The sequence below is a fragment of the Poecile atricapillus genome, chromosome 18 (assembly GCF_030490865.1).
Source record: "Poecile atricapillus isolate bPoeAtr1 chromosome 18, bPoeAtr1.hap1, whole genome shotgun sequence".
Taxonomy (NCBI): domain Eukaryota; kingdom Metazoa; phylum Chordata; class Aves; order Passeriformes; family Paridae; genus Poecile; species Poecile atricapillus.
In genome coordinates, this window is record NC_081266.1 from 10695448 (window position 1) to 10722200 (window position 26753).

The 26753-nt window shown below is 41.7% G+C and overlaps 2 protein-coding genes across 2 annotated transcripts in view; both read left to right on the forward strand.

Moving 5' to 3' along the window:
* The first annotated feature begins 1795 nt into the window (after positions 1 to 1795).
* LOC131586212 (uncharacterized) lies at positions 1796 to 3874 on the forward strand. Its single transcript, XM_058853101.1, has 2 exons — positions 1796 to 2512; positions 2777 to 3874. Exon 2 carries the CDS (start codon positions 2842 to 2844, stop codon positions 3793 to 3795), a length of 954 nt encoding a protein of 317 aa, XP_058709084.1. The 5' UTR covers positions 1796 to 2512; positions 2777 to 2841; the 3' UTR covers positions 3796 to 3874.
* A 16427-nt stretch (positions 3875 to 20301) lies between these two features.
* Positions 20302 to 26753, forward strand: part of LOC131586215 (pleckstrin homology domain-containing family A member 5-like) — a 59488-nt gene continuing 53036 nt past the window's right edge. Inside the window, 3 exon segments of the mRNA XM_058853104.1 lie at positions 20302 to 20424; positions 20427 to 20520; positions 23367 to 23424. Coding sequence (XP_058709087.1) covers positions 20338 to 20424; positions 20427 to 20520; positions 23367 to 23424 — 239 coding nt within the window. The 5' untranslated portion in view covers positions 20302 to 20337.

Genomic DNA, 26753 nt, shown 5'->3' on the forward strand with positions numbered 1-26753 from the left:
AAACAGAGAGTGCCATTTATTCATTTTGTTACAAAATCGTGCTCTAGAAAATAAACATAGTGCTGAAGTCTCTCAATGCTACAGTAACAAAAAAAGCCTGGAATGTTGCAGATTTTTTTGAGCTGTTATAGGTGGTTGACATAAAAATATTACCTGTATTGAGGCTCGTCACAGGTAAAGTGTATTGGCCAAGGAATTCGTTGTTACACAGAGAAATCTCATCCTGAACGCAGAAGCGTATCATTGCCAGTTCTGGAACTTGGATGTTAAAAGAGAATGTTTCATTCCATTTAGGGCTCAAAGCTAATTAAAGGAGAAAAGAAACAGGATTAAAATATGATTTCTTTTTTTTCTACTCTATAACTAAGCTGCTATCACTAGTTTGAACTGGTAAAGAGTTTCTTTTATCCTAGGTATCTGTGCCCATTTAAACAAATAACTAAACTCCCACTGACTGTAGTGGGGCAAAAGCCTAAGATAGTTGGTGTCATCCCTTAAAAGAGAGAAAAATGAGACAAGGATAGCCAGGTTAAGAACTTCTGCTCAGCTTAAATTTTCCTATAGCCATACCAGTTTCATGCTTTTGTCAAAGTTTCTCCTTTCACAGTGTTGGAAATGAATAAGTTCAGGTAGTAGAACGTTCACTTGACTAGAAATACAAAAAGAGAATGTGGAACAGGAGGGGTTTCCCTGGTCTTTAGCAATGTTCATACCGGGAAAAGAAATTCAGGGGCTGATTTTAAACAGCAGCTATCTATAAAAAAGAAAAAGGAAGCATAGAAGACAGAGGCACAGACAAAATGAGATCACAGAAAGCTTGTAGTCTGAGACATCAAGAAGATCTGTATTATAAAGATAAGGGAGTGCTCACAGACAGCTACAAAGAGTACACACTTCACCTGTCAAGCAATTAAGGGATTACTCCTACCAGAGACTTCAAATGAGACGAGTGATGAAGTTACAGCAATTTCTTAAGAAAACCTCGTCATTAAGTTAAGTGGTTAAGGCTGGGATAGGGTTAACTTTCTTCATGTCAACCCCTATGGTGCTGCATTTTGGATTTTTGACTCAAACAGCACTGACTACACCCCAGTGTTTGAGCTATTGCTGAACAGGGCTTCCACAGTGTCGAGATTTCTGTCTTTCTCACTGCAGAGCAGCCTCCCCATCCCAGTGAGGGGGCTGGGGGTACCCAGGAAGTTGGGAGGAGGCACAAGTGGTACAGCTGACCCCAGCTGGCCAAGGGGATGTTCCTTACAAATGGTGTCATGCTCACAGCTGGGGGGAAGGAGGAAGGGAGGGCATTCAGAATTGCAGTGTCTGTCTTCCCAAGTAACCTCAGAGCTCCAAAATGAAGCCTTGTTTCCCTGGGAATGGCTCTACACCTGCCTGCCCATGGGAAGTGGTGAATGAATTCCTTATTTTGCTTTGCTTGTGTGGGCAGCTTTTGCTTTATCTATCAAACTGTCTTCTTCTCTACCCGAGGGTTTTCTCATTTTGGCCTTTCCAGCCCTCTTCCCATCCAACTAGAGGAGAACAAGCAAGCAGCTCTTTGGAGCTGAGCTGCTGTCCAGGATGAGCCCACAGCAGTGTGAAAAAAAAAACAATTCCACCTTCCTTTATGTTGGAGTCTGAGATACAGACTGTGTGCCCTTGCTTTTAATATTTAGTTCCAGGATTCAAAGAAACACTGAATTTCATATAATATGAAATTCATGTGCATGTTTTCATGGTGATACATGAAAACAAATGTTAAAGTTAGATAGGAAATGTGTAAATGTGTAGATTAGAAAGTTTCTTAAATCACTGGGTGAAAAAGTAGTTTAGAGAACAGGAGACAAGATGGAGGATTTAGGGTGTTGTCTCTTGTCCTTCTTCTTCCTTCTTCATGTTCTTCTCCTAGGGGTTTTTGGGTAGTAGTAAGTGATTGGGTAGAAAATGTCACAGTGCAGCACACAGGTGTTGGGTCATTGGGTCACTAAGAAAAATAGCTTAGTTGGCATCTGTTAATTGGGTAAATGGACATATAAAAGACCTTGAAGAAGATCTTTGTTAGCCATTTTACCCCTTTTCTATCATAGTGCACATAGCTCCTTGTACCTTGTAATGCTGATAAGAAAAAATAAACAACTGAGACCGAACGAGAGAAAAAAAAACCGCCTCCCTCTCATCAATCTTCAGTTCAAAGGGAAAAAGAACCCAAATCTAAAAGTCCCCTAAACAGACAAATGGCTCCCAAACTTGGGGCTCTTTGAACTGAAGGCTCCAGTAAAAAAAGAAAAAAAAAGAGAGAAGAAGAGAAGACAGCGAAAAGCTGGAAAAAAGGAGAAGACAGCGAAAAGCTGGAAAAAAGGAGAAGACAGCGGAAAGCTGGAAAACTCCCTGGAAAGGGGAAAAAGAAGATCTCAGTAATCCCGGTGCTGGTGAGAGCGGACAAGCCAAGCCAGACGTCTGTGAGCTGTGGAACGGATCACGGATAGAGGAGCTGAGAGAAAGCTGACCCTGAGGTCAGGTAAGCCGTCAAAAGGGAGCAAAAATATGAAAAACATGTCCCAACCTGAGGGGGAGGTTTTGGCTACCTTGGAAGCTATGGTAAAAGAGCACCCACTCTCTGTATCCACGGATGAGTTTAAAAGCCTTATATCCTGGGTACGAGTAGAATTCCCTAATGTGAATTCAGAGAATATTTTTACCCCAAGCCTGTGGGAGAAGATAAACGTAACAGTATATGAAAGAACCACTCTTAGAGACGAGGTAGCAGCTGAACTTCTAACAGCTTCTGCAGTGACTTATGAAGTCATCGCCTGTAAATGGGAGTTTGAAACTCAGGCAAAGGACACTATGGGTCCAGAAAAACAGAAGGGTTTGTTTCAGCCAGATCCGGAATGCTTATTACCGCATGCTGTAAAGTCTGTATTAGACTTCCTGAAATCTACCTCAGGAATGTCTAAGCCTGTTGAAAGCCCAGAGAAACAACTATACAGAGACGAGGAGGAGATTCAAAAATGCGGGCAGAATTTGCAAAAAGGGGTCTTAGAGCTTTCGCAAGAGTGTCTGGGTTCTCTTGGAGCTGTTCCAGCAGCCGGTATGCTGGTGCCGGCAGAAGAGGGAGGGGAAACTTCCTTGGCCGCCTGCGTGCCGGCAGCCGAGTCCCTTTCCGGCCCTAGGGGGGTGGAGGGGACAGCCCTGTCCCCCCTGGGAGGGTACGGGAGGGTTCGGCCCGACCCAGAGCGGTCCGGGACCTCCACGGGCACGGCGGCCCTTGCGCCCCGCCTTCCAGGGGTGGGCTTGGAGCCACAGCTGTCAGTCAACGTGACGTCAGCAGTGACGCAACCACAGCCGCAGCTCCAGACCCCGCCTGCGGCACCGCCCCCAGGCCAGCCCTCATCAGGGGCGCCCGTGACGTCACAGGGAGGCGTGGTCCCGTCCCTCCATGCCCAGCCCGGAGCCAGGGGACAGGCGGGGGGAGAAACCGAGCCTTGGCCTGCACCGAGCGCTGCGGCGGCACTTTTAAAATTGAATTCGCTTTGCAATACAGCTGCGGCAGAGCAACAACAGCCTGAAAAAACAACGGCTTCACCACCGCAGATAGATTTACTGGACACCACACAAAGCCAAGAGTCTTTTGAGCATAGCCGTGGTAATGCACAGTTCTGTCAATCTACAAATCCTCCCACAGACATGGACACAGGGTTACGAGACATATCAGTACAAAGTCCAACATCTCTGGAATGGTTTCAGAAAAATAGCCGAAAAGCAAAAATCAAAAGCATTGTAAGATGCATTGCTAGCTGATCTGCAAATTAGAGCAGTCACAAGCTTCAGAAAGAAGCCCTTATTAAAGTGCCTTCAAAAATGGATCAAAAAGTTTAAAAATGTTGCATAATAGAATGCATATGGATGTTGTATTTCTAATGATATCTGTTGATTTTGTTTTTACAGAATAACGTAGAAAAACATGATATTTATACATCCCAAGAAATTTAAAAGATTTTTCTTCAGATTCAGTATTCTCAATACATGAAGGTTTTGAAAATGTTATCTTCTCTATATATCTACTGATAATGTAGTATTGTATGATATAGAGTGATCAAGCAGTATTACTGAAATTACAGTTAATTTCTGCAAGATGCATTTCTTTAAAATTAAGTTGAAAAATCATATGATTAATCCTACAGAAAAAGGATTTAATGACAGGTTTCTTTCATTTTTAACATTTCATTTGAATAAGTGTATTGTAGATTTAGTTCAATACAGTTTTCAGTAATCTGAAAGTCATATTAACCATACAATACCCATTTGCTTGGTATTTTTTTTTTACAGTTTTAATAAAGAAATTTTAATGTGAGTCTTTTTGTTATAATAAAAAACCTGTATAACAGCATATATACCAATTTAGATTTTAGTTAAAAAAGTTAATGTTTCTGAAAAATACTGCAAAAGCTAAATTGCAAATTATCAAATCTGTAGTGTTGTATTTTTTCTCTAGTAAAACTGCATTCTAAAAATCCTAACAAATTTAAGCATATACCAAGCAAATTCTTGTTACAAATGGTATTTTTAATAACATCTACAGTTATTATAAGTTATTCTCAAAACCAGATAGCATAGAATGGTGATAAATTTGTTGCATCCCTATAATCTCTATAGTGAATCAATATTCCCGTTATATTGTGTTCAAAGAAGTGTATACCAAACTTTTAATTGCCTTTTTTTATAGTAACAGAGTAAGATTAAGTTGTATTTTCATCTAATATAGATTGTGTTAATAAGATTAATCAAAGTTAAATTTCACTATGTTTAAGTTTAAGTGTTTTTTACTTAAGTTATAACTTTAGTACTTTTTAATTTTAGGTTTTATTACTTCCTTTTATCATAATTAATTTCTAACAGGTTTAAATTTAAATTGCTTCATGTCTTATTGAAGACATTTGTTTAAACTACATAGTTATTTTCCTATAAAGATGAAGATAATTACAAATATTTTTAATTTATTATCCTGATTTCCTCAGACATTCACTGATGACATATTCATTCTATAATGTAAATTTATAGATTTCTATGATGAGCATTATCTATGGAGTGTCATTGTGTTTGCAGCCGGTGTTGTGCATATTTTGATGTGTCTTTGTGTAATTACCTTTTAAACACGTGTCATTTGAGATTTTTTTGTTTTCTCACTACAGATGCATCTTGGTAAATAAGTTATGCAGCTGCTCTATACAGAGTTTTTTTGTCTTGGTTTTTACTCTTTTCCTTGTTTAAAAAGATTTGCATTTGCCTAATCCAATGTATCTTTATTATTTTAGTTTCCAAAATTCTAAGAAAATGTATCATGGTTGAAAGTCAAGGGTTAAGAAAGAAACTTCAGATTGAATTGACTACTGAATGGTTTAATTAGTCAATTGCCTAAGACATCTGATCATTGTTTTATACAAATGCTTTTTAAAAGTTTGCTGTGTTTTAAGCATCTTATAGTTGTTATTTTTAAACCCCTTGCTTTGAAAATGAGTTAGGAGACATCTTTCCAGATGAAGCCTAAGGCTCTGGCCAAGCCTTGACTTTACCTGGATGGAGAATTTACCAATAAACCCAGAAGTTTTCTGCATCAAAACAATATTCAGGTCAATTTGACTTAGCAATTAGTGACTTAATATAGCAGCTGGATTTTACAGTGAGCTTGGAAAATTGTTATCCGGACATGATTTTCCAATCTTCCATTGATTTATCAGCTGTGGCAGACTCTGGGATGAGAGTATATATTTAGTACATTCAGCAATTCATACTATAGATTATTTAGATAAATTTAATCTCGCATAATATTAATTATGCATCTTCTTAATAAGTTTTTGATTTCTGTAAAAGTGTTAATTCCTATGTGTATACATGTGCAAGTGTTTTAATTTGATGGTTTTTCATTTTCATAACAAAAAAACAAATACCTTACTTAATTATATAAAGAAAAAGGGGGGGACCAAGGCTATGCCTCGGAAGTATAAAAACCTTATATATCTTAAATTTTTGAAAAAAGTATAAAGATCTTATATCTATTGCAAATAATTCTTAAACAGTCCTTTTTAGACAAGTCTTTTACAAAGCCAATTCCATCAATTACCAGGTATTGTTCTAACAAGTACTCAAGCAAAGTTAAGAGAGAATTCTTTGCGTCTAGTCAAAGGTTCAAAAACAAGATTAAAAAATTCATTTCAATTAATAATTTGGAGGAAAGTCTATGTTTGTGTATTCACAGGTTTAAAGCAGAAGTAACTTCCTAGAGAAGAACATGGAAACTCATCAGCTGCAGAGACAAGCAGACAGCCTAAAGAGCAGAAGAGCGAGCATGCTGATGTGAACTGTATCAAAACCACAGTTGACAGCAGAACAGCTTGAATCCAACATGCAAGAACAATGGACTTTGGGTTTCAAGTGAAAAAGTGGGAAAATTAATATTGTAAAGCCTCATTTGTTAAAACATGAGTGAAAGAAAAATAACCTTTCTTGAAAAGTAATCCAAGAAAAGATTTAGGTTGATTTTTTTTTAATTTTTTTTTAAAAAAGAGAGGGGCAGATGTTGGAGTCTGAGATACAGACTGTGTGCCCTTGCTTTTAATATTTAGTTCCAGGATTCAAAGAAACACTGAATTTCATATAATATGAAATTCATGTGCATGTTTTCATGGTGATACATGAAAACAAATGTTAAAGTTAAATAGGAAATGTGTAAATGTGTAGATTAGAAAGTTTCTTAAATCACTGGGTGAAAAAGTAGTTTAGAGAACAGGAGACAAGATGGAGGATTTAGGGTGTTGTCTCTTGTCCTTCTTCTTTCTCCTTCATGTTCCTCTCCTAGGGGTTTTTGGGTAGTAGTAAGTGATTGGGTAGAAAATGTCACAGTGCAGCACACAGGTGTTGGGTCATTGGGTCACTAAGAAAAATAGCTTAGTTGGCATCTGTTAATTGGGTAAATAGACATATAAAAGACCTTGAAGAAGATCTTTGTTAGCCATTTTACCCCTTTTCTATCATAGTGCACATAGCTCCTTGTACCTTGTAATGCTGATAAGAAAAAATAAACAACTGAGACCGAACGAGAGAAAAAACCGCCTCCCTCTCATCAATCTTCAGTTCAAAGGGAAAAAGAACCCAAATCTAAAAGTCCCTAAACAGACAGGCAAACAGCTTCAGGAGAATCAGTTTCCACCCATGAGGGGAATAAAATTGTGCCAGGTCATAGCTCAGTCTTAGGTGGGAGAGGAATGAAGCCTGCCCAGATGGACGAGGTGGAGTTCATAGTGGAGAACTTAATGGTCACAGTCCCACAAGTGCTGGCCAGGGGGGAGGTCTTCAGACACTCCACCAATACTGAGCAGATTGTTTCCAGCTTTAGGAAGAATATCCCCTGAAATTGCATCTACATGACACTGAGCAGGCAGAAAACCTCTCCTTTTTTTTCTTTTTGGTACTCCTTTGACAGCGAGCTGCACAGCCTAGAGAAGCGGGAATTAAGTGAATTATGGTGCACAGGGGTAAAAAGCTTGTGAAGGATAAAAGAGGGATGACTAGAGACCAGAAGTTAAAACAAGGGGAGATGGAAAAGGACTGGAAGAAAATGGATTTTGTAGAAGCAGACTTGCCCATAGCTCTGGAAGAGTACTCTGCATTTTGCTGTGGTTCAGCTTTGAATTTATTCTGCTGATTCTATATAATTCTAAAATTCAATTCATAATAACCTCCTATTCACTATAACCACCTTTCTTATGGGTATCTCCTTGTGTCAATACTATCTCCATATGTCAATTTGCTATGACATTTTCCTTGGTTTATCAAAGCGACAGACATTGCACTCTGCTTCAAAATGATCTACTCTTATGAATAAAGAAATACCGATATTTTCCAAGGTTTCAGAATTCTTGTTTTGATCCATTGCTCTTTAAAAATTGTGTCTAAATTTTCTATTCAACGAAAAATATGTTGAAAGCAAAGCAGTGAGATGTTTACCTTTATGTATTTCTACTTTCTGATACACTCTTTAACTGCTCAATCACACATTAGTTATTTTCTGCTTGCTTGGCTGGTGTGTTGCTTAGCTTGGTTTGCACAAATGTTCTCTTTTTTCATTAACTTATTTCATTCACATGGATGAATTTGGGATACAGTTTACACTTTCTCTTCCTTTTGACATGTTAAGAAAAAGAAGAAATAACTTCGTTTTGAGGTGGGCCACTTTTAAAATAGATTAAAGAGATTGTTATTGCTGTACAGCACAACAGAATAGCACAACTTCGCATCTCTGACTTCATCAGCAGACTATCCACCCCAATTCACTACATGTGACTGTTTATGTCGTTGTGTATTTGAATGGTCACTGCAAATTTTCATTTCTGTCATCAATTAAATGGAATATTGCAGATGGAAAAGAAATGAAGTTAAACCACTAGACTTTCAGAAGCTCACACTCTCAGCTTTTAAGTTATTGGATGTTGGTTTCCAGTCTCAAGAAGATGGACTATGTTTCAGGAAATCGATTTTGTTCTCATTTAAGCCAAAGGACCTTGCTATTGCTGCATATCCTGCTCCTTCTTCAGAAAGATTTATTACAAAAGATGTAGAAATTCTGATGAGTTTCCCTGAAAATCTAGATTATTTGAAGGCAAACTCTGTAGTGTATAACCTCACTGTTGTGCCAGTGTCTTATCACAGAAATCCCTAAATGTTGCTGCATGTCTCCTCTGTATTAGTGGGGTCTGTATTAGGGCATTCACAGAATTGTGGAATCTTCTGCTGTACTGACTGTGGCTTTGGCTAAACTAGAAAAATCTATATTCCCTCTAGAGATTAAAATCTAAAACCTGTAAAGACTGAAACATCTATTTTACACAGTGTTAAAAACCACACATAAACTTCACAGATTGTTAGGTCATGCACTACAGCAGAGAAGCAATAAGTTCCCTCTTCTCTTTTAAACAGGTGAGCTAAGTAAAACAAATTTTATCACCACTATATGCCTTGCTATGCTGCCAAATATATCCATTTAGGGACATGGAGGGAAGGAACTAGAGGTGAAGCTACACTCTTTACACAGAATAGCACGGAGGCAAAAGTTATCACAAAGAAAGCAGGGGTGCAGCCCCTGGCCCCAGGTCATGCTCTGAATTGCTGTGAAGCTCACTCTGAACTGATCAGCAAGCTGCACATGTCCACCCTGTGCACCTCTCCTGCTTTGCCAGCTCCTAAAGGGGGAAGCAAATGCATGAACTCTGACCCCAGCATCGCTTTCTGCTGCTGTTTCTCTGCCCAGAAAGTAAACAAGGAGTAGGAGTGCTCACAGAACCTGTCCATGGGATTTGATTATATACTGGAGGTACAGCTGAGAAGTCTCCATTACTGTTTGGGAAAGGTCAGCAGTAATCAAAGCTCAGAACTCTTAAGGTAGGAATATATTAAAATTTTTCCTCCCCTTTTCCCTCCCCTTTTCCTTCCCTTCTTTCCTCATACTGGATACAGCCTATAACCACAACCTCTTCTACAGTTCATTATTTCATTTCCTTCATAAAGGTATTCTGCTGTGGGCATTTCTACTGCACTATAATTATTATTACACTGGCAATCTGACTTTCTCTTTTTTTTTTTTTTTCACTTTTATTTTTACCTCATAGTGTTACTGGAAATGTTTTATCTTCTGCTGGTTTACATGATCTTTTCAGCAGTGGTCAACAACACGGAAGAACTTTTTCCCTGGGATAGCTGAACTGGTAAAACTTTTCTTCACCACCACATAAACAGCACTGAACAACTCTTGTTAAAAAAATAATATATCCTTTCTTCTGCTTGTTTTTCTGTTGCAGCAGGCAATCTTTGTAAGTGGTGCTAGACACAAACTCTGTCTGTCATCGAGAAGAAATCAAGCACATCCCTTTCCTTGCAAACCTTCTCCTTTCCTCACATTAGCACAGGGACACACAGATGGTAACAATTGCATTGTCCCATCTCCTACCACACACATTAGGGCATTTATCTGACGAGTCTTGTGGCTCCTTGGCAGGCAGGTTAACACACCCAGGAGGGTTTGCACAACTCCTCGAGCAGGGTGGCCATGTGGCCTCTGCTGCAGCTTGTCGTGAAGCACCAGCAGCCTTTGGGCCTCTGGCGTGCTGCTGCTCACTCCTGCTTTTGATTGAGCAGGGTTGCTTCATTTGTCAGAGCTTTTGCAATCCCCTCTGCAGTTGTCTTTGTTACAGGCTCTGTTTAAAAGCCCTCCCCCTGCTCTTGCTGAAGAATTCTGGTTTTCTTTTTTTCATTTCAAAGATTCAGGATTACTTAATTTCTTTTAGTTCCAGAGAGCTCCTGGTTTTCTTTCAAGCTTTTCCCAGCAGCCTGATCTCACAGAGATTTTTCTTACTCTCTTCCTAGTACGACAGTAGTATCCTTTCTTTTTTGCTTCAAGATGTTTTAAGAATAATGGCAAAGCTTGGATGTTAACCTCTTCAAGCTGCAAGGCTGACACATGCCTCCTTGACCTCTCGAAAACCTGAAAAATTAAAAGAGTTACATGTTTAACGATGTCAGTAGCTTGGTTGATGAAATTACCATGAGCATACTGAAATGTCATGAAGAAAGCAAAACAAACAGGGCTTATCTGGAGAAATAAAGCAGCTGATCTAGCAGAGCAGCAGAGATTTCAGTCCAGAAAATGAAATCATCAGCTCTGGGAAGCAAAAATGGAACGCCAGGAGCCAGTTGTAACGGAAGGCTGAGTACAAGAGAGAGAAGAATGGTGTCACATGGGCATTAAACATAGAAAATGAGTGGGCAGGGAGGAAAAAACAGAAGTGATAGTCAGAACAGACTGGAGGGAGGGAAGCCTCGTTATTCACAGCACGAATCTGGGTCCTCTGGGGACCAGCTGGAGGAGCAGAGTTCTGCAGAAATTATCACAAGAGAGGACAGGTGCGCAGCCAGCCTTGGAGAGAAGATGCAGCCTTCGGGGAAAGGCAGGCGCAGGGGACAGGTCACCCTGTCACAGCTTTTACCTGTTTCTGTCCTCTGGAGAAGGAGCAGAAGTGTAAATGGAGGAAGAGAGTGGATGAGTTAAAGGGGAACGCCAGGAAATGCAAAGATAAGGAGGAGGAAGTAGGGTTCAAGGTGGAATATGGGGAGCGCCATTTCAGAGGAAGATAAAGAAGAAGTTGAGAAAGGAAAGCAAAATGGGAAGGTAAAAGCTGGTGGGAGCAGCAGAAGAAGGTAGAAAGGAAATAGAATCAGAAAATCATACAATTGTTTAGATTGGGAAAGACAAGATATTCTCCATATGCAGAAATCTGTATAAAAAATTTGAGATGAAAGTTCCTCAGTACAGAAAATATAATTTCAGAAAATTAAAAGCATAAAGATTAAAGGCAACTACTACAAATCAAGCTGGCTTAACCTTTGCTACAAGCTGGGACAAATGGAAATAGCTGGGGAAAAAAAGAGATGCATTAACAGCAATATTTAACCAGGGAATTACAGCCTGTGTGTGATGTGTGAACCACAAAGTGTTTAATGAAAGATAACCTTGTTTTCAGCTAATACAACCCTGCCACACAGGGCTCCTGCTTCTCCTGGAGAAGAGAAATCCACAAAAATAAAAATGAAGATTGGAAACCATTTGAATGACAATAGGATATGAGAAAATAAAATGTATGACAGAACTATACAAGCATAAAACCAAGCACAGATGAGCAGCTGAGATTATGGCAAGACAAATGACAGTGGGTTTCTGGCTATAACAAAGTGACCCATTGCCTTAGAGGCTGGAACACTCCCCAGTTCAGCAACTGCTGTCAGTGATACTTGGTGACAGAAACTGGCTCAGTGGAACATTTTTAGTTTCTCCTTCACAAGTTCTTTCCTCTCTTGTATGTTTATTACTTATATATATATATATACATTTGCATGTGTCCCTTTTTTTCTATGAGAAATGCCTTTTTTATCACTAATCTGGCATTTTCTTTGATGTAACTTAACATGTGGCAGAGTACAAACAAAAGATGACATGGAGCAATAAAAAAGACCAGAAGGAGTGGTAAGGGGAGAACACTGGAGCAGAAACTAAAAAAATTCAAAGCATATTAAATTCTCCTGAAATGGGGGATATGGTTGAAGTAGGTTCAATAAAGTAACACAATTTTTCTTTAAAAAGGAGACAGGGCTGATGAAAAGAAAGATGAATTAAGGTAACTCTGAGTACTGCAGGACCAGAAGCACCAGATTGCTAATGAGAAATCCTGTGCTATAGCTTTGAGAAAATATTGTGCTCTTGGAAATACTGAAATATTTGAGACATGGCCACTGTATAACTGAAACCAAGAAGAAATCTTTCCAAATACTTATAATGTTTGAAAGCACTGATGATTGTGTAATTTTCAAAATCAAATCTGAGATCAGAATACTATAGGGACCAAGAGACCCTCAGAAGTTGGTTGCTAGAAGTGCACAGCTTTAGCTTGCTAAAGGTTGTCAGAATTGGCTGCAGAACAGAGCTAGATCTGATTACAAGTCTTGAAAATGAAACCAGCTGATGCTACAGAACCTCATCACAAAATGAAGAAGCAGAACAGGTCTGAATAGTCAGAGATGAAGTCTAAAAACTGCAGTCAACCAGCGTGAAGTTTCATGAAGCAATGGAAGAAACTGGTTGGAAGAAAATGCACAGTTAAATTAAATAAGAATAAAAACATCTTGTAAAAGCTTTCCAAGAGTGACTACAGTTGTCTTTGAAAGAAATACTCTGTATGGGAGGCTCTTTGTGGGGACTGTCCAAATGGCAGCTGTGTTTCAGGTGGGATTTGTCTCCTCTGACTACAGCAGTTTACAGTAAAGGTCTCTGCTCCTGCCTGGGAAGGAATCCCACCACTGTTAACAGAGTCAGTGTAGCCAGAACAGCTCAAGGTGTGATTCAAGTGAGTGGATATAGGTCCCTACATCAGAATAAGAACTGCTCCATAGTCTACATTAACTGTATTGACTATCTAGACCAGCCCACTGCTGCTGTAAAAGAGGCCTTGGAAGACACCTTCCTTTTCTCAGGAAAATCCAGCCCCAGTACCTGAAATCCAAAGAGTTTGAGCTGGACACAATTTTGCAAGCCAAGTTGCAGAAACTTTTTTTTTTTTTTTTCAGTTAAATAACTATTCAGCACGAGTAGGTAAAAGTCATGTCATGCAGTGAACAAAATATTCTTACTGTGAGTAAAATGTAAATCAGATGTAAGGGAAACAAATGTGAAAGAACAAAACTATGTCTTACCTCCCGTTGGGAGAGCTGAAACTATGGAAGAACAGCAGTTCATGAAGATAAAATGAAAAAGATGTGCACAGAAAAGCTGAAGTATACAAAAAATACAACAAAAAAAAAGAATAGAACTTCTAGTAAATAGATTAGGCCAGATAGAACCTGCTGAGATGATAAAAGGTGAGTGCTGTTAACAACAAAACAAGCCTTGAAACAGATACCAGCCCATATCTAAATATAGCCAAGGAAATTTTAGATCAACAAGTTAAGATATGGCTTGGATTTGCTTATGTTGCAGGGAAAATTACAGGCTAAAAATAGATTACTTTTCTTGTTCTGCTGTAACACTATTAAAGAACATCACTGGTAATCTTATGTCTAGTCCATAAAGACTGACACACGTATTACACCAACTGTGGTAATTACAGAAAATGGCCCATGATTTGATTAAGATGTTAAATGGCTTGCAAAAATAGTATCACTTAAAGCACTTCATGGCCAAGGTATCCACAACATCATGATTTTATGGAAAATGTCATCCAGATTGCAACAAGGGTGCCTACCAAAATCTCAAGGGTGAAACACAGTATTATTTCACCCTGCTCTGGAAACTGCTGAAAGTTGAATGGGAATAGCTTAAAATTCATTATATAGTTGGTATTAAACACAAACATACTTCAAGTTCTTACTAGCCCCACTGAAAAAAAAAAAAAAAAGAGGGAGGGGGAGAATGAATGCATATGAGGAAAGGTATGAAAAAAGACCACATAAAAGACCACATAAATAAAACCTTTGCAGCCACAGGGCCCTGTATATCTCACATAATGCAAACCACAGGTGAAGCTCTTCCAGATATTCCACATGAAGCTCATTCTTATTTGTTCAAGCAATTACTGAACAAACAAAGGCAATTCTTTGGCAGAAACTCAGGTCATCTTCTTCTAGAGCAGAGAAAGCTTCTTCATCTCCTACTGTTTGAAACAGAGCAGGTTTTTGTGCAACTGGACAGCAGCAGTGAAAAGAACTGTGTGAAGAAAAGCAGATGCTGAAGTCTACCAGATACTGAAGAGATCTGTGAAACAGAGAAGCCAGCTGAGAGACAGGGAATTTATTTGTGTTGCACTGTATATGATTTCCATCTAGATGATTCAAGTGAGAGGGTTATTTGAGAGATGAAATACCCTGGCTTAAGTCAAATGGAGCTAGCAATGGCCAGTTGGAGGAAAAGTAACATATTGAGATCACCTCACTTCCCTCACAAATTATTTCCTTCTTAATACTATTTTAAACTAATCCTGGCAATAAACATGATATTAAAATGTCATTTTTAACACTCTGTGAACATCACAGGCAACTATTGTTATAGTAGGCTTGAGGGCTTCCTAAGCAAGAAGGCTGTGAAATGGTGTGAAAATAATGAAGAAGGTTCCAGAAAAGTAGCTGCTCATCTTGAAAAGTAGCATCTTCAATCCTTTTTGAAACACTGAATATCATAGCATCAGTAAAAGAAACCTGAATGTCCCAAAGAGGGCATCCATCATTTCAGGCTGGAAGATTCTCATGTAACCTCACACATGACATGGACCATACAGTGAATGAGTCTCTGAAAAAAGGCTTGCAACAAAAAAGTGTATAGACTTTTTTCAAAATTACACTGAACAGGCAAGATGATTCTGGCAAGATGGTGCTGGTTCAGAGAATAATAACCCCTTTTTCTTTTCTGGTGTTGTCTGCCAGGGAAAGGCAAAATTCACACTTTGGCTTTGGAGTTTGTTTTGTATTAGTCTGACTGAATGTTTCAAAGAAAATGGCCTCATATTAGGATTCACTGCCATGAAGGAAACAAAAATTCTACACAGCACAGCTAGACCTGGAAATCATTAGTTGCAGATAAAAAAAAAATAGTTTTGAGATGAGAACAACTGCTTTTCCTGTCAAGCACAGATTGCAAAACTTATGAAGCTGTAAGATACCACTCGTTTCTACTGCCTGAGTGTGCACAGGCTTTGGTTGTGCATCTCCCAGTGTGTGAGGATATCTGGTGCTGATGGCAGGCAGGCTAATGACCCAATGCTTGTTCAGTCACATTGATGCTTTAACCCAGAGGAGGACTCCTGTGCCACTGGTACCAATGACCCCCCGAAAAACTTTCAGCCTCCAGAGCAACCAGACAGGAGCCCTGGACAGTCGTCAGGCTCTTTATTTGGAGTAAAAGAGAGGATCCATTCTAGCAACAGAGCTGTCTGCAGAGGCTGTGTTCAACAGCTTTTTTCCTCTTTCTTATTTCCTCTGACCTAGGCTAATTGCTTCTTTCATCTGCACAGAGATATCCTGACTCCAGAGAACGTTAATTAGCAGATTGTTGATTTTTTTCCCCCCTCCTCATCACTGAAGAATGTAGCCTAAAGGAGTGGTTCTTCTCTTCTCACCCCATGTGTTGGATCTAGTTATCAAGTGACCTCAGGATGTGTTAGATCAGCTTATTGATCTGATAGGAAACTAATTATTTGAGAGGATTTGTGATTTATTTTCTAACAGATCAGCAAACTGATGTAATTCACCATGGTCTGCAGTATTGCTACAAAGGCAAGAAAAACTAATGTTTGGGGATGGGGTAAAAGGGAACCCACCCTTCAGAAGTAGAGCAGTGCACATTCCCTCGTGAGAATGTGTAATATAAAACTGCACCTCCAGCAATGGCCTTTCCTCACATTTAAAGGGTTATATTGTCTCACTAGTTAAACAACATAAAAAATGTAAAGTCACAGACTCCATGAAATAACCTCATCCAGTTTGATTCACGTTGACAGAACACACAGAATCAATCGTGATGAACACAGTTCTGCAGAGAGGTTTTAGGTGGAGTGTCTGCACTGGGATGGGGCAGCCCTGGCTGTATGGACAGACTGGGGTCTGGAGTGCTGGAAATGGACCAGCAATGGAATTCTATGGAATGCTGGGGTCTGGAGTGCCAGGGAAAGGGACCTGGGGGTGCTGGTCGAGGGCAAGCTGGACATGAGGCAGCAGTGTCCTGGCAGCCAGGAGGGACATCCCTGTCCTGGGGGTATCAGGGACAGCATCTCCAGCTGGGCAAGGGAGGGGATTGTCCTGCTCTGCTCGGGGCTGGGATGGCCTCACCTCGAGTTTTGGGGGCAGTTCTGGGTGCCACAATATAAAAAGGACATGAAGCTGTTAGACAGTGTCCAAAGGAGGCCACAAGGAAGGTGAAGGGCCTTGAGGGGAAGCCGTGTGAGGAGCAGCTGAGGGCACTGGGTCTGCTCAGGCTGGAGGAGACTGAGGGGACACCTCACTGCAGTCACAGCATCCTTGTGAGGGGAAGAGGAGGGGCAGGCACTGCTCTCTTCGCTCTCATGACCAGTGGCAGGACCCAAGGGAATGGCCTGAAGTTCCATCAGGGGAGGGTTAGGTTGGATGTTAGGATAAGGTGTTTCCCCCAGAGGGTGGTGGGGCACTGGAACAGGCTCCCCAGGGAAGTGGTCATGGCCCCAAGCCTGGCAGAGTTTAAGAAAGGTTTGGAAAACTCCCTCAGGCACGTGGTGTGACTGTGCAGGGCCAGGAGTTGGACTTTGATGACCCTTGTGGGTCTCTTCCAGCTCAGGATGTTCTGTGATTCTCTGACTGCAGTCCACTCCCTGCTTCAGAGGCTTTGTCAGATGCTATGCTTAGGGTCTAGCCCTCTCTACTCAGCTCATTGTGTTTGTTGTCACCTCAGACCTGTTGGGAGAGGTGTGGATGGAATTCTCTGAGTCTTATTCAATGAATGTTCTCTCAACACTGTTTTTAATTAATCTCATTTAAAGGGATTCATTGTTTTGTGGGCAGGGTTCCTTTGCCCCAGGAATTTTAAGTATTTTGATTATGAATACATTATTGAACCAAAATTATTTTCTTAAAACATCAATAGTCTTACTTCTCCCTTAGTACTCCCTGGCCTGGAGGGATTTGCTAGGAAAGGTTCTGTCGTGTGGAGGTGAAAGAGGAAGAGAAGAAGCCTGGATCAAGATGGAGAAACACGGGAAAAGTCTCAGTGGAGCTGGGTTTTTGCTTCATCCCATGCTCCCAGGGCTGGGGGTACTGATGGGAGGGCTCTGTCTCACAGATTAACATCCTGCTCCACATCCTCTTCCCGTCGGTGACAGGAGCAGCAGATAAATAAGGCCATACATGCAGAGAGCAGAGAACAGCTGTGCCAGTGGTGGTCACCACTCCAACAGTCTGTCTTCAACTCTTCTGGGAAAAAAAATAAACCAAAAAAACCCCATTGGGCAGATGGGAACATTCTGATGGATTTCTCTGAGCTTTACAAATCACACTGACCAGTTTCACATTTGGAATCATTAGCTCTTTTTTATAGTAAAAGGAATGATGTGAAAGGTACAATATGTAGTGTCTTGAATTATGCATGCAGTTTTTATAGTGATATAAACCCTTTTCAAAGACAAGTTTTACTCCCCCTAGAGATAAATCTTTTTTTTCCCTGAATGTTGTTCTCGAGTCCCTCTTTTAAGAGCATTCATGCACTTATCTGACTGTAGAAAAAAATGTATCATTACTGAACCTTGCAAAAAAACTCCATGTGTGATTTGTTTTGATCAAACTTTTAGACCAACTTTGAAGCCAAAGTTTTAACTGTGGAACCTACAGCAGCCTTCAGAAAGACAAGCTGCCAGCACCAGCCTGCACAAGTGGTGCAGATGTGCTTTCCCCCATACCCTTTGCTCCACAAAATGGCAACATTTCGGGCTCCCAGGAATCACTGTGAGTTCAGGGTGCATAGCACCTGGCAGGATAAGCATCTGCAAATACATTTTATTTGATGGCTACTTAACATAAAATACTTGAGTCCCTGAACCCAATGTCCCTGGGTGAAGTAGAACCAGGGTCTTCCATCACTCCCTGGCTGAGCTTCCTACTCATGAAACCAGCAAGTCATGCCACCACCCTATAACCCAATAATTACATTTGCAAAATAATGTGAGGGGGAGGAGGAGCACCTTCAGTATCCTCATAGAATAGTCTCAGCTTCAGAACACCGTATAGCTTGGAGCAAAAACATTTTCCTGGGAATAGAGTGGCATGGTTTTGAATGCCCTTCATCCTTGAGGCTGAATATGCTCCCCGTAGTGCTCATGGTGATGACTCTGCTGCCAGCCTGTTTGCTGTGAGTTATTCAGAAATGAAACTTGTCTTTCTTAGGTGTGGCCTGAACACGGCCGATTTATCCAGCCTCTGTGGCATCTGGGGCAGTAATGTCTTGCCTGAGAATTTGGGCATATTTTAAGTACCATGATCCTGGTTTTACCAAGATGGCAGCAATTCTAAGCACAAGCAAAACAGAAAGAGGCTGCAAAGCAAGGGACTGGCAGAACCTGGTGGCCTGAGGAAGCCATTTGGCAAAGCACATGCTGGGACTGGGCAGGATTTATGCACCTAAATTCTACCTAAATACCTAATTTATGGATCTAGGCCAATATAAGTCTAGCTGTGCTGCATGCATTTCTCTGCTTGTGAAAAAAATTGATTCTGCATACTGGAAGGTATCCACTGTTCGGGGGATTAAGAGCACTTGCTCTACGCTTTACTTAGGCTGTGTGGGGAAATATTAGGGCATGAGCACCTCAGGAGCCCCAAATGCACAGGATTCCCACCTTGCTGTTGTCAGGCAGCTTTCCACAGCCCTTCACAGGAAGAGCCATTACTCACTTCACTCATCATCTAAGGGCTCTTTCTCTTAGGAGAGAAGGGAACTGTTTATAGAATAACTTGTGTTTTCCCCAGAGTATTGTTCCTCTGGTAGTCTATAAATCTCAGGTGCTGTCAGTGCTGAGTGGAAATGAAAGGTATTGCTGGACAGGGAGGAATTCTTATCTTGCATCCAGTTACTTAAAGATAACTCCAGATCTTCTCATATGGCTGCTCTTCGTATCTGGAATATCTTGTGTGGGACAACAGGGATTTAAAGTTTTGACCACATGGCACGATGGGGACCAAACAACAAAACACAATTTTAGTTTTCCTAAGGTGTTCAAAATGGGAAAGGGGGCAAAACTGCCTGTGCAAAATACCGTGAATTACAGATGTGGACATGGGAATGCTGCAAGACTTCCCAGCTTTAGTGCTTATTCAGAAAGTGGTATTGCAAGGCAAGGTTCCCTTAGAAATATCATGGCCAGGGCACAGTGTTTTTTTAATTTACATTTGTCATGTATAAGTTAAATCGAAGGGGTGCATGGCTATAATACACGTGCAGTAGGGTAATTTACGTGCATTAAACTATACACAAGGGCACAGAGAGTCATTTCTGCAGTGGGTTTTACCTGAATTACTGCCACTTCCCTGAAGCACTGAAAACACGCACCCATGCCATATCCCAGAGCTCTTTCGCAAGTGGGGCACAAAGCACAGATAGCACGGTTTGCGTGAAGGAAAAATATGCCACTTCTTTATACTTTGAGCCTTTACGTAAGAAATTTCAAAAACGCCTGAAGCGGAGGGTGTGAGAAGAGCGCGTTCACCCGGGGAGGAAATAGGACAAAACTTTCAATTTCCTTTGTCCTTACGGACCCGATGAGGGGCTGCCAGGGGCGCAGCCACGATTCTGGAGTTGGCAGCGCTGGGGTGCGAACGAGCGGAGCCGGGCCCGAGGAGCCGTGCCCTCCTCTGGCAGCCGCGCTCCGACCGGCCGCAGCTCCCTCCCTCCCTCCCTCCGTCCGTCCGTCCGTCCGTCCGTCCCTCCTCCCCGGCTGCCGGCCGCACATCGCCTCCCGGCCCCGCGGGACGGCCCCGGCCGCCTCCCGGCGCTCCGTCCATCCCCGCGGCTCCCTCCCCACACGCCGGAACCCGCCCCCGCCGGCCGGGCGCGCCCCCGCGGCCAGCGCGCCCCCGCGGCGGGCGGGGCGGGGCGGGGCGGGGCGGGGCGGGGCGGGCGCTGCTCCCGCCCCTCCCCAAGGTGTTGGCGGCGGCGGGGACGCGCTCGCTGCTCGTGCCCGCGCCGCCCCCCCGCCCGCGCTCCCCTCGGCTCTCCCCGGCTGCGGCTGCTCGGCCATGGCGGAGCTGAGCACGGAGCGGCTGCGGGCGCTGCCCGGCAGCTGGAGTTACGGGATCAGCCAGGGCGGCCGCGTCTTCTGTGTCCGTGTGTCCGTCCCCGCAGCGAGGAGGCGAAGAGCACGACCTGGCTGCACCCGCTCACCGGCGAGGCCGTGATCACCGGGCACCGCCGCAGCGCAGGTAGGACCCTGCCCGGAGCCCTGCCCGGAGCCCTGCCCGGGGCCCCCGGCCCTGCCCCGGCTCGGCCGCCCCCGCCCGCCCCTGGCCCGGGCGGGCTCAGCCCGGGGTCCCCGCGGAGCCGCCGCAGCCCCCCGGGACAAGTCCCGATCCCGCTTTCCCCGCACTTCGCGCAGTTGTTCCCCCGGGGTGAGCAGCGCTGCAGCCGCCGGGCGCTCCTGCGTGTCCAGCCTGCTCGCCAGTTTCTTCGAGCGCCTTCTCCCCCTGCCCCCGAGTTGTGCCTGTGTAATGTATCTGTCTCCGCTTTCCCTCCGTTGCCTTGTATCACCCCTGCGAGGCTGTGTAGTTACCATTAGAGACCGCCTCGTTCCTCTCGTGCTCCTTGCTGGCTACCCCGGTTATCCACCTGCATAGCATCCTTCCTCACTTGAGCACGAAACCTTTCGCCGTATTTCTGTTTCCAGCGGTACCTAGATTGAACCACGATAGGTGTACTAGAAATGGAGAGGCTGATTTCGCTAGTCACCTAGAAACCCTTTTTCTCCCTGCGCTTCCATCTAGGCTGAGAGTCTGTGTGGTTTCCAAGTGACTGTGAGAGGTGGAATAGGTAGGAGGAAAAGGGACTTGAAACATTAGAAATAACTTGGAGGGAGGAGGGTGGAATCAAGTCTTTGCTTCTGCTGTTTGCTCCACTCTGGAGAAGTAGCAGCAGGAGGTGCTGGAGGAGGAGGATTTACAGCAGACACTCTGGAGACCCGGAGCCAACTCTTGACTGCTGGAATTGCACACAGGCTGCATATGCCACTGGGAGGTGGTGGAGTGTAGTAATACGTGCAGTTGTTTTTATGTGTATAATCACTTGGATAATCACGGGGAAATAATCTGCAAGTGAATTGGTCTGTATCAGATTATCTGCTTTCATGTTTGGTTAATACTTATGCATTAAGGAATCAGAAACAGCCTTTTAGAAAACTGTGGACAGCCTTTCTTTTTTTTTTCTTTTTTTTTTTGTAGTTTTTGAGTTGGGAATAGTTTAAAAACCACAGGGTTCTGTTTATTAGAACTCTACAGTTTGATTTGCAGCAAAGGTTCTGTTGTTTAAAAGAAGTCATTTAATGCTTGGGAGTAGAACTACTGATTGCTGTCAGGCTCCTCTTCCTCCTGCTCTCAGTGCTCAGAGAGAGTGGCCTTCATCTACAGCAATATGCATGGGGGCAGATGTGTGTGAAGTGCTTTTCTCATTCAACACTGGCATTAGCTGAGTATTAATTCTTTTTTTAAACTATTCCCACTGTCTCTGTTGACTGATGATGATTTCCCGGTAATTTTCCAAGTGTCTCATTTGTTTCTGCTGTTAAGTGCCTTCGAAAGGAAATGCAGTTTGCTTTTGAGTGTCTGGAGTATTGTGTATAACAGAGTAGAGTTATCATCAGGTAAATTAAACTTATTTTTGAACACAAGACTGAGACATGACCTTGGATACATTGGCCATAATTCATCAATCAGATACCAAAGTGTCTAAAAACCAGATCTGTTCCTAATGTTTTCCTCATTCACAAGTATGTAAATGAATCTCTCCATACACAGATATAATCAAACAGAATTATTCTGAGGTTTATCTCTTCTTTTGCTCTGACCATTGTTTTGGAACCTAGTCAAAATATGTTCAAAATGCATCTATCTTCTCTTAAACAATTTTTGAGTGAATGGCACTTCTTTTGCAGATGTATATTATTGCAAAGCTCTCTGTTAAATAATTCTGTGAGGCATGTTCTAGACGGTGAGGAGAGCTTTGTCCTCCATTATGAATTGAAGTGCTTTTTATTCTTGCAGCTATTCAGCACTGGAAGGGTATTTTTTGCAAAGTTCTTATAGCAACCATAAATACTTCTGCTGGAGAGACTTCCTGTTTGCTGTACTTTGCCCCATTGTCGAAATACACCTTGATTTTTTGTTCTGCAGAAGACGGGAGCGAAAAAAAAAAAGCAGCCAGAGCAAATAAATAATAAGGAGGATGAAAACCACCACATAACCCAGACTGATTGCTTTCTTTTTCTTTAGGAATGCATTCTTGCTTTTATAATTCAATGAGAGAGCTCTATGTATCAATCATTATTTTTATTGACAGGGGCAAGCTTTTAAGGGTGGTGGTGCATCTAGAGGTGCAATATCTCCAGAGCTTCAATCACACCAGGAAACTGTTAGTTGAGAGATTTTGACCATTAGTGGTATGGGTTTTTTTTATATCTGGACTCCTGACTCCAAAGAGTGGTAAAAGAAAGGAAGAGATATGCCCACATTCTCTACTAGATTTACATGGAAAATGATTTTCATGTAAAATGCAATAGAGTTGTAAACACTGCAGGAACACTTGTTAGTCACAAGAGCGGTGGAATTATGCTAATACAATGCTAATGCTCTGGTATAGTTGATATCGTGCCTCTTCAGGAGCTTCTGACTTGCATGGAACTCAGTTAGGTGGATTTTTGTTTAGATCTCTGCCTGCCAGGTAATCTGATGCTGCTCAAGTTCAAGGCAGGGAGATGTGGCGATGACCCCGAGTTGCTGGGCAAAGGGACCTTAAACAAGGGCACACTGAAGCCATCCTTGGTATTATTTGAGAACAAGAAAGCCCAATCAGATTTTCAGGTGTGCAGCTTCTCTTGGCTCACAGAATTCACACTTAGGCAGTTTTGTGAGTCAATTCTGAAATACTTGTTTCTGGGACTAAAGGTTTCGACGTGTGGAATCAGACACCGTATTTCAACTCCCTCAGTGTTAGGGAGTAGACCAGTATGGCTAGCATCATTTCAGAAGGTAATTGGAATGTTTTGCTGCTTGTTTTCCAGACTTGCCCACAGGTTGGGAGGAAGCATATACTTTTGAAGGTGCAAGATATTATGTAAAGTAAGTTGAATGTTTGTCACATTACTATAATTTTCAATTAGTTTGTCTAAATGTCACTGTAATTTTGAATGCGTTCCCAACTGAACTTGAGTGTTGTGCTGTCAATCCAAAAGGTGCATTTAAATTTGTCATAGGGTATGTAGCCCTTTTTTTACTGAATTCTGCACAGCTAAAACAATTTCTTGACTTTTTGTGTTTATTAAAGCTGTTTGAGGATGCAGATTCAAATGCAGTTTCTGCTATGAATGTAACCATCTGACAACAAATGTCCTTGCAATTCAAGAATACCTGGAATTTGTCTGTTTGCTTGACATTTGTGTGCGTACCCTCTTGTGCCATAAATGCTTTCACAAAGGCAAGATTTTACTTCATCACTGGGAGAAGAGTTGATTTCAGCCCTGTTGGCTAATTACATTGTTTAAAGCCACACTGAAGGTTTAATTTGGCCATTTTCTTTGCAGACCTCCTGCTTCTGCTTCTAGCATTGATTTCCATTATTTCTTTCTTTTTTCTTCTGGTTTCAGTATGTTTTGAGGAGCACGTTCACTGTGGTAGCCTTGCTGTGTGTATTGTCTTCTTGGATGAGAGACATGAAAATCAAGCTCTTGTGTAGAAATCCAGGGGGTGTATTGGTTGGATCTGTACAAATTTCTTACAAGCTTTTCCCCTCCAGATAGTTAGTCCATTATTCCTTATCTGGAAAATTTTTAAGTGGCTAAAAATACACTATGTATATTTGGTTAATATGCTTCTTTTTCTTCTATTTAACAATTCACAGGCTTTTCTCAAATCATTCAGGAGTTTTTGCTCACTGCACTGTGTTTGGTTTGCTGTCTTTAAGTTAGTAATGTCATTAGTGGGGTAACTTTTATGAGTGAACTTTACAGATAGAGTTTATAGGCTGCAGGTAGGTTTTTCCTGTGTTGTAGTGTTGAGCACAAGGTTGCTGCTCTGTGTAAGAGGCATTGTAGGCAGCGTGAGGTGGCTGTTACATGTGTGTTTCATGGTTGATTTTATATGAGTGTGTTTGATTTGGTCCTAAACAAAAGTTAAAATAGAGAGCATACAATAGAGCATAATGCTCCCAAAAATCTGACCAGAATAGGCACTGTGCTGTCTACGAGGGCAGATTATTTGTTAATAAGCAAGTTGTTTTTCTGTTCTATTCCGCCTTCTTGCAATTTACATTGCAGGAGTGTTGTGTAGCAGTTGACAAGAAATACACCAATCTGAGGACAAGGATCCATTAAAAATTTCACCTCAGGAGTACTGTGCAGATTGTTAAATGATGACAAGTGAGAATTAAAGAAAGCTGTGTTTGTGTGTGTATACAATATGAAAAAAAAAATATTCTTCTGGACTTTGAGATGGAACCTTTTCTTGTAGAATAAACCCATGAACAGAGTGTTGGCTAGCTGTAGTAACTGGAAAATAGCAACTTGAGTTTTCCTGAATAAACAAGTGTGTGAACAGCTGTTGTACAGTAACTGATGCTCTTCTGGCCAGATTTACTGAGTGCTGAGTTGGTTGTGCACCCTTGTCCTTCCAAGATCTTGTGTTCAAGGTGCTGCCATAACTGTGAGGATGTGCATGGAGCTGATTGTCTTGCTGACAGCCAACAGAAAATAGCTCTGTTTGTGTTTGGAAGTTGTGCTGCCTTTGAAAACATGTTGCACAAACACTTCTGTGTGGTTTGAGAGCTGTAGGAGGATAGCAGGGATGGTGCTGTCAGGCCTGCTGAAAGGTTCACGTGGTCTGACCAGTTTGGCATCCTAAGTTAAATACTGGTTTGTTGTGTAGTGTCTCAGGCTGAATTTGAATTCCTGCCCGGTGATAGCTTCTTCTAAAGCTGTCTCGCATTCCCTCTCTGTGCTGGTGCTAGAGAGGATGTGAGAGCTAACGAAGACAGGGTGACAACGTTATAATCACTGTCTTCTAATCCCAGGCACTGTAACTCTGGGTGATGTGTTGATTATAATAATTCTGGTTGTCTGAATTTTAACTACTGTGGGGCTTCTGCATGAGGGGCAAACAGCACGGGCTGTTGTGACCTTCTGCTATACAAACACCCCCACATGTGGATTTTTAACCATAACCTGCTGATTTGTGTGTACTGATTTGCTGAATGTTATTAATACCCAATTACGGCGTAATAAAGCTATGTTAAAAACTAAAAATATTGAAATCTTGTTTGTGGTTCTGGAAGAAACAGATCGTTTTATGTTCCATATGAGTTACAAAGTTACAATGAAATGAATTTTAATGTCATGCTTTTGGTGCTTCATCCGCTGAAACCTGTCTGTTGGATTGCTGCAATGTTTCCAGTCAGAGTTAGACAAGAAGGATAGTCAAGTTTCCTGATCACATAAATAATTTGACCTAAGTTCTGAGGCACAGCTTCAAATATGTGGGTTGAATAGAAATGTTTAACAACCTTCCTTTGTGGTAAGTTCTTATGCTAGACTGTGTTTGAAAATAAAAACCTTTTGAAAATTATTCCTCTGGTTCTTTAATAATAGGTCTTCAGTGTTCCAAGTGGGTGTGTTGCTGAATCTATTACTGTGCTTTTTTTGGCTTTGATGTAGTAAACACTGTATAATCAAATTGGGATAATGTCGAGGAGATAATCGTCAGCTAAATCTTAGCATTCCTTGGACTGGCATTTCAAACAAATGACTCAGTTTACAGACTGCATTGAAATGTGATTATTTTTAAAGGACACTCTATTTTTCTTGGGATGTGTGCACTCGGTTTCAGAATAAGTAAATACCAAACGGTGACTATTTGACACTTTTTTTTTCCTCTCCCATGGCATTGAATTTGTTCTAGTTTTAAGCTGGAAAGATACACTATAACAGGGAGAGATAAGGGGTTTTTCCCTTTGTATACTGTGGTTTTCTTTTGGTGTAGGGTTGTCTTAATAAGTTGATGCTAGCTAGGACTTTGACCTTTTTTGCATGTTATTTTTTGGGTTTTTTCGAGTAGTAGAATATTTGCTAATGACAGAACCATTTCCCCACATCCTCCTCACCTCTAGTAAACCTGAATGACAAAAGGTGTAGTTTGCTATTTGGAGTTAAAAAGAATGTGCAATGTGGTGATACCTTGTGTATGTTCTCAGGAGAGTGGTTGTATTGTTTAGGGGTTTTGTCCCTTTCAGAGTGAGAAGTCTGGGTTTGTTTAATTTACATTAGACCTGTGCACTGACAGCCCTTCACTGGCACTTGGTGGGAACTCCAGCAATAAATTTTGCTGAAGTAGTGCTTGGTTTGGTATTTATACAACTAAACTTTTACCCAGAATATAGGTCCCCTGACTGTAGAACCAAG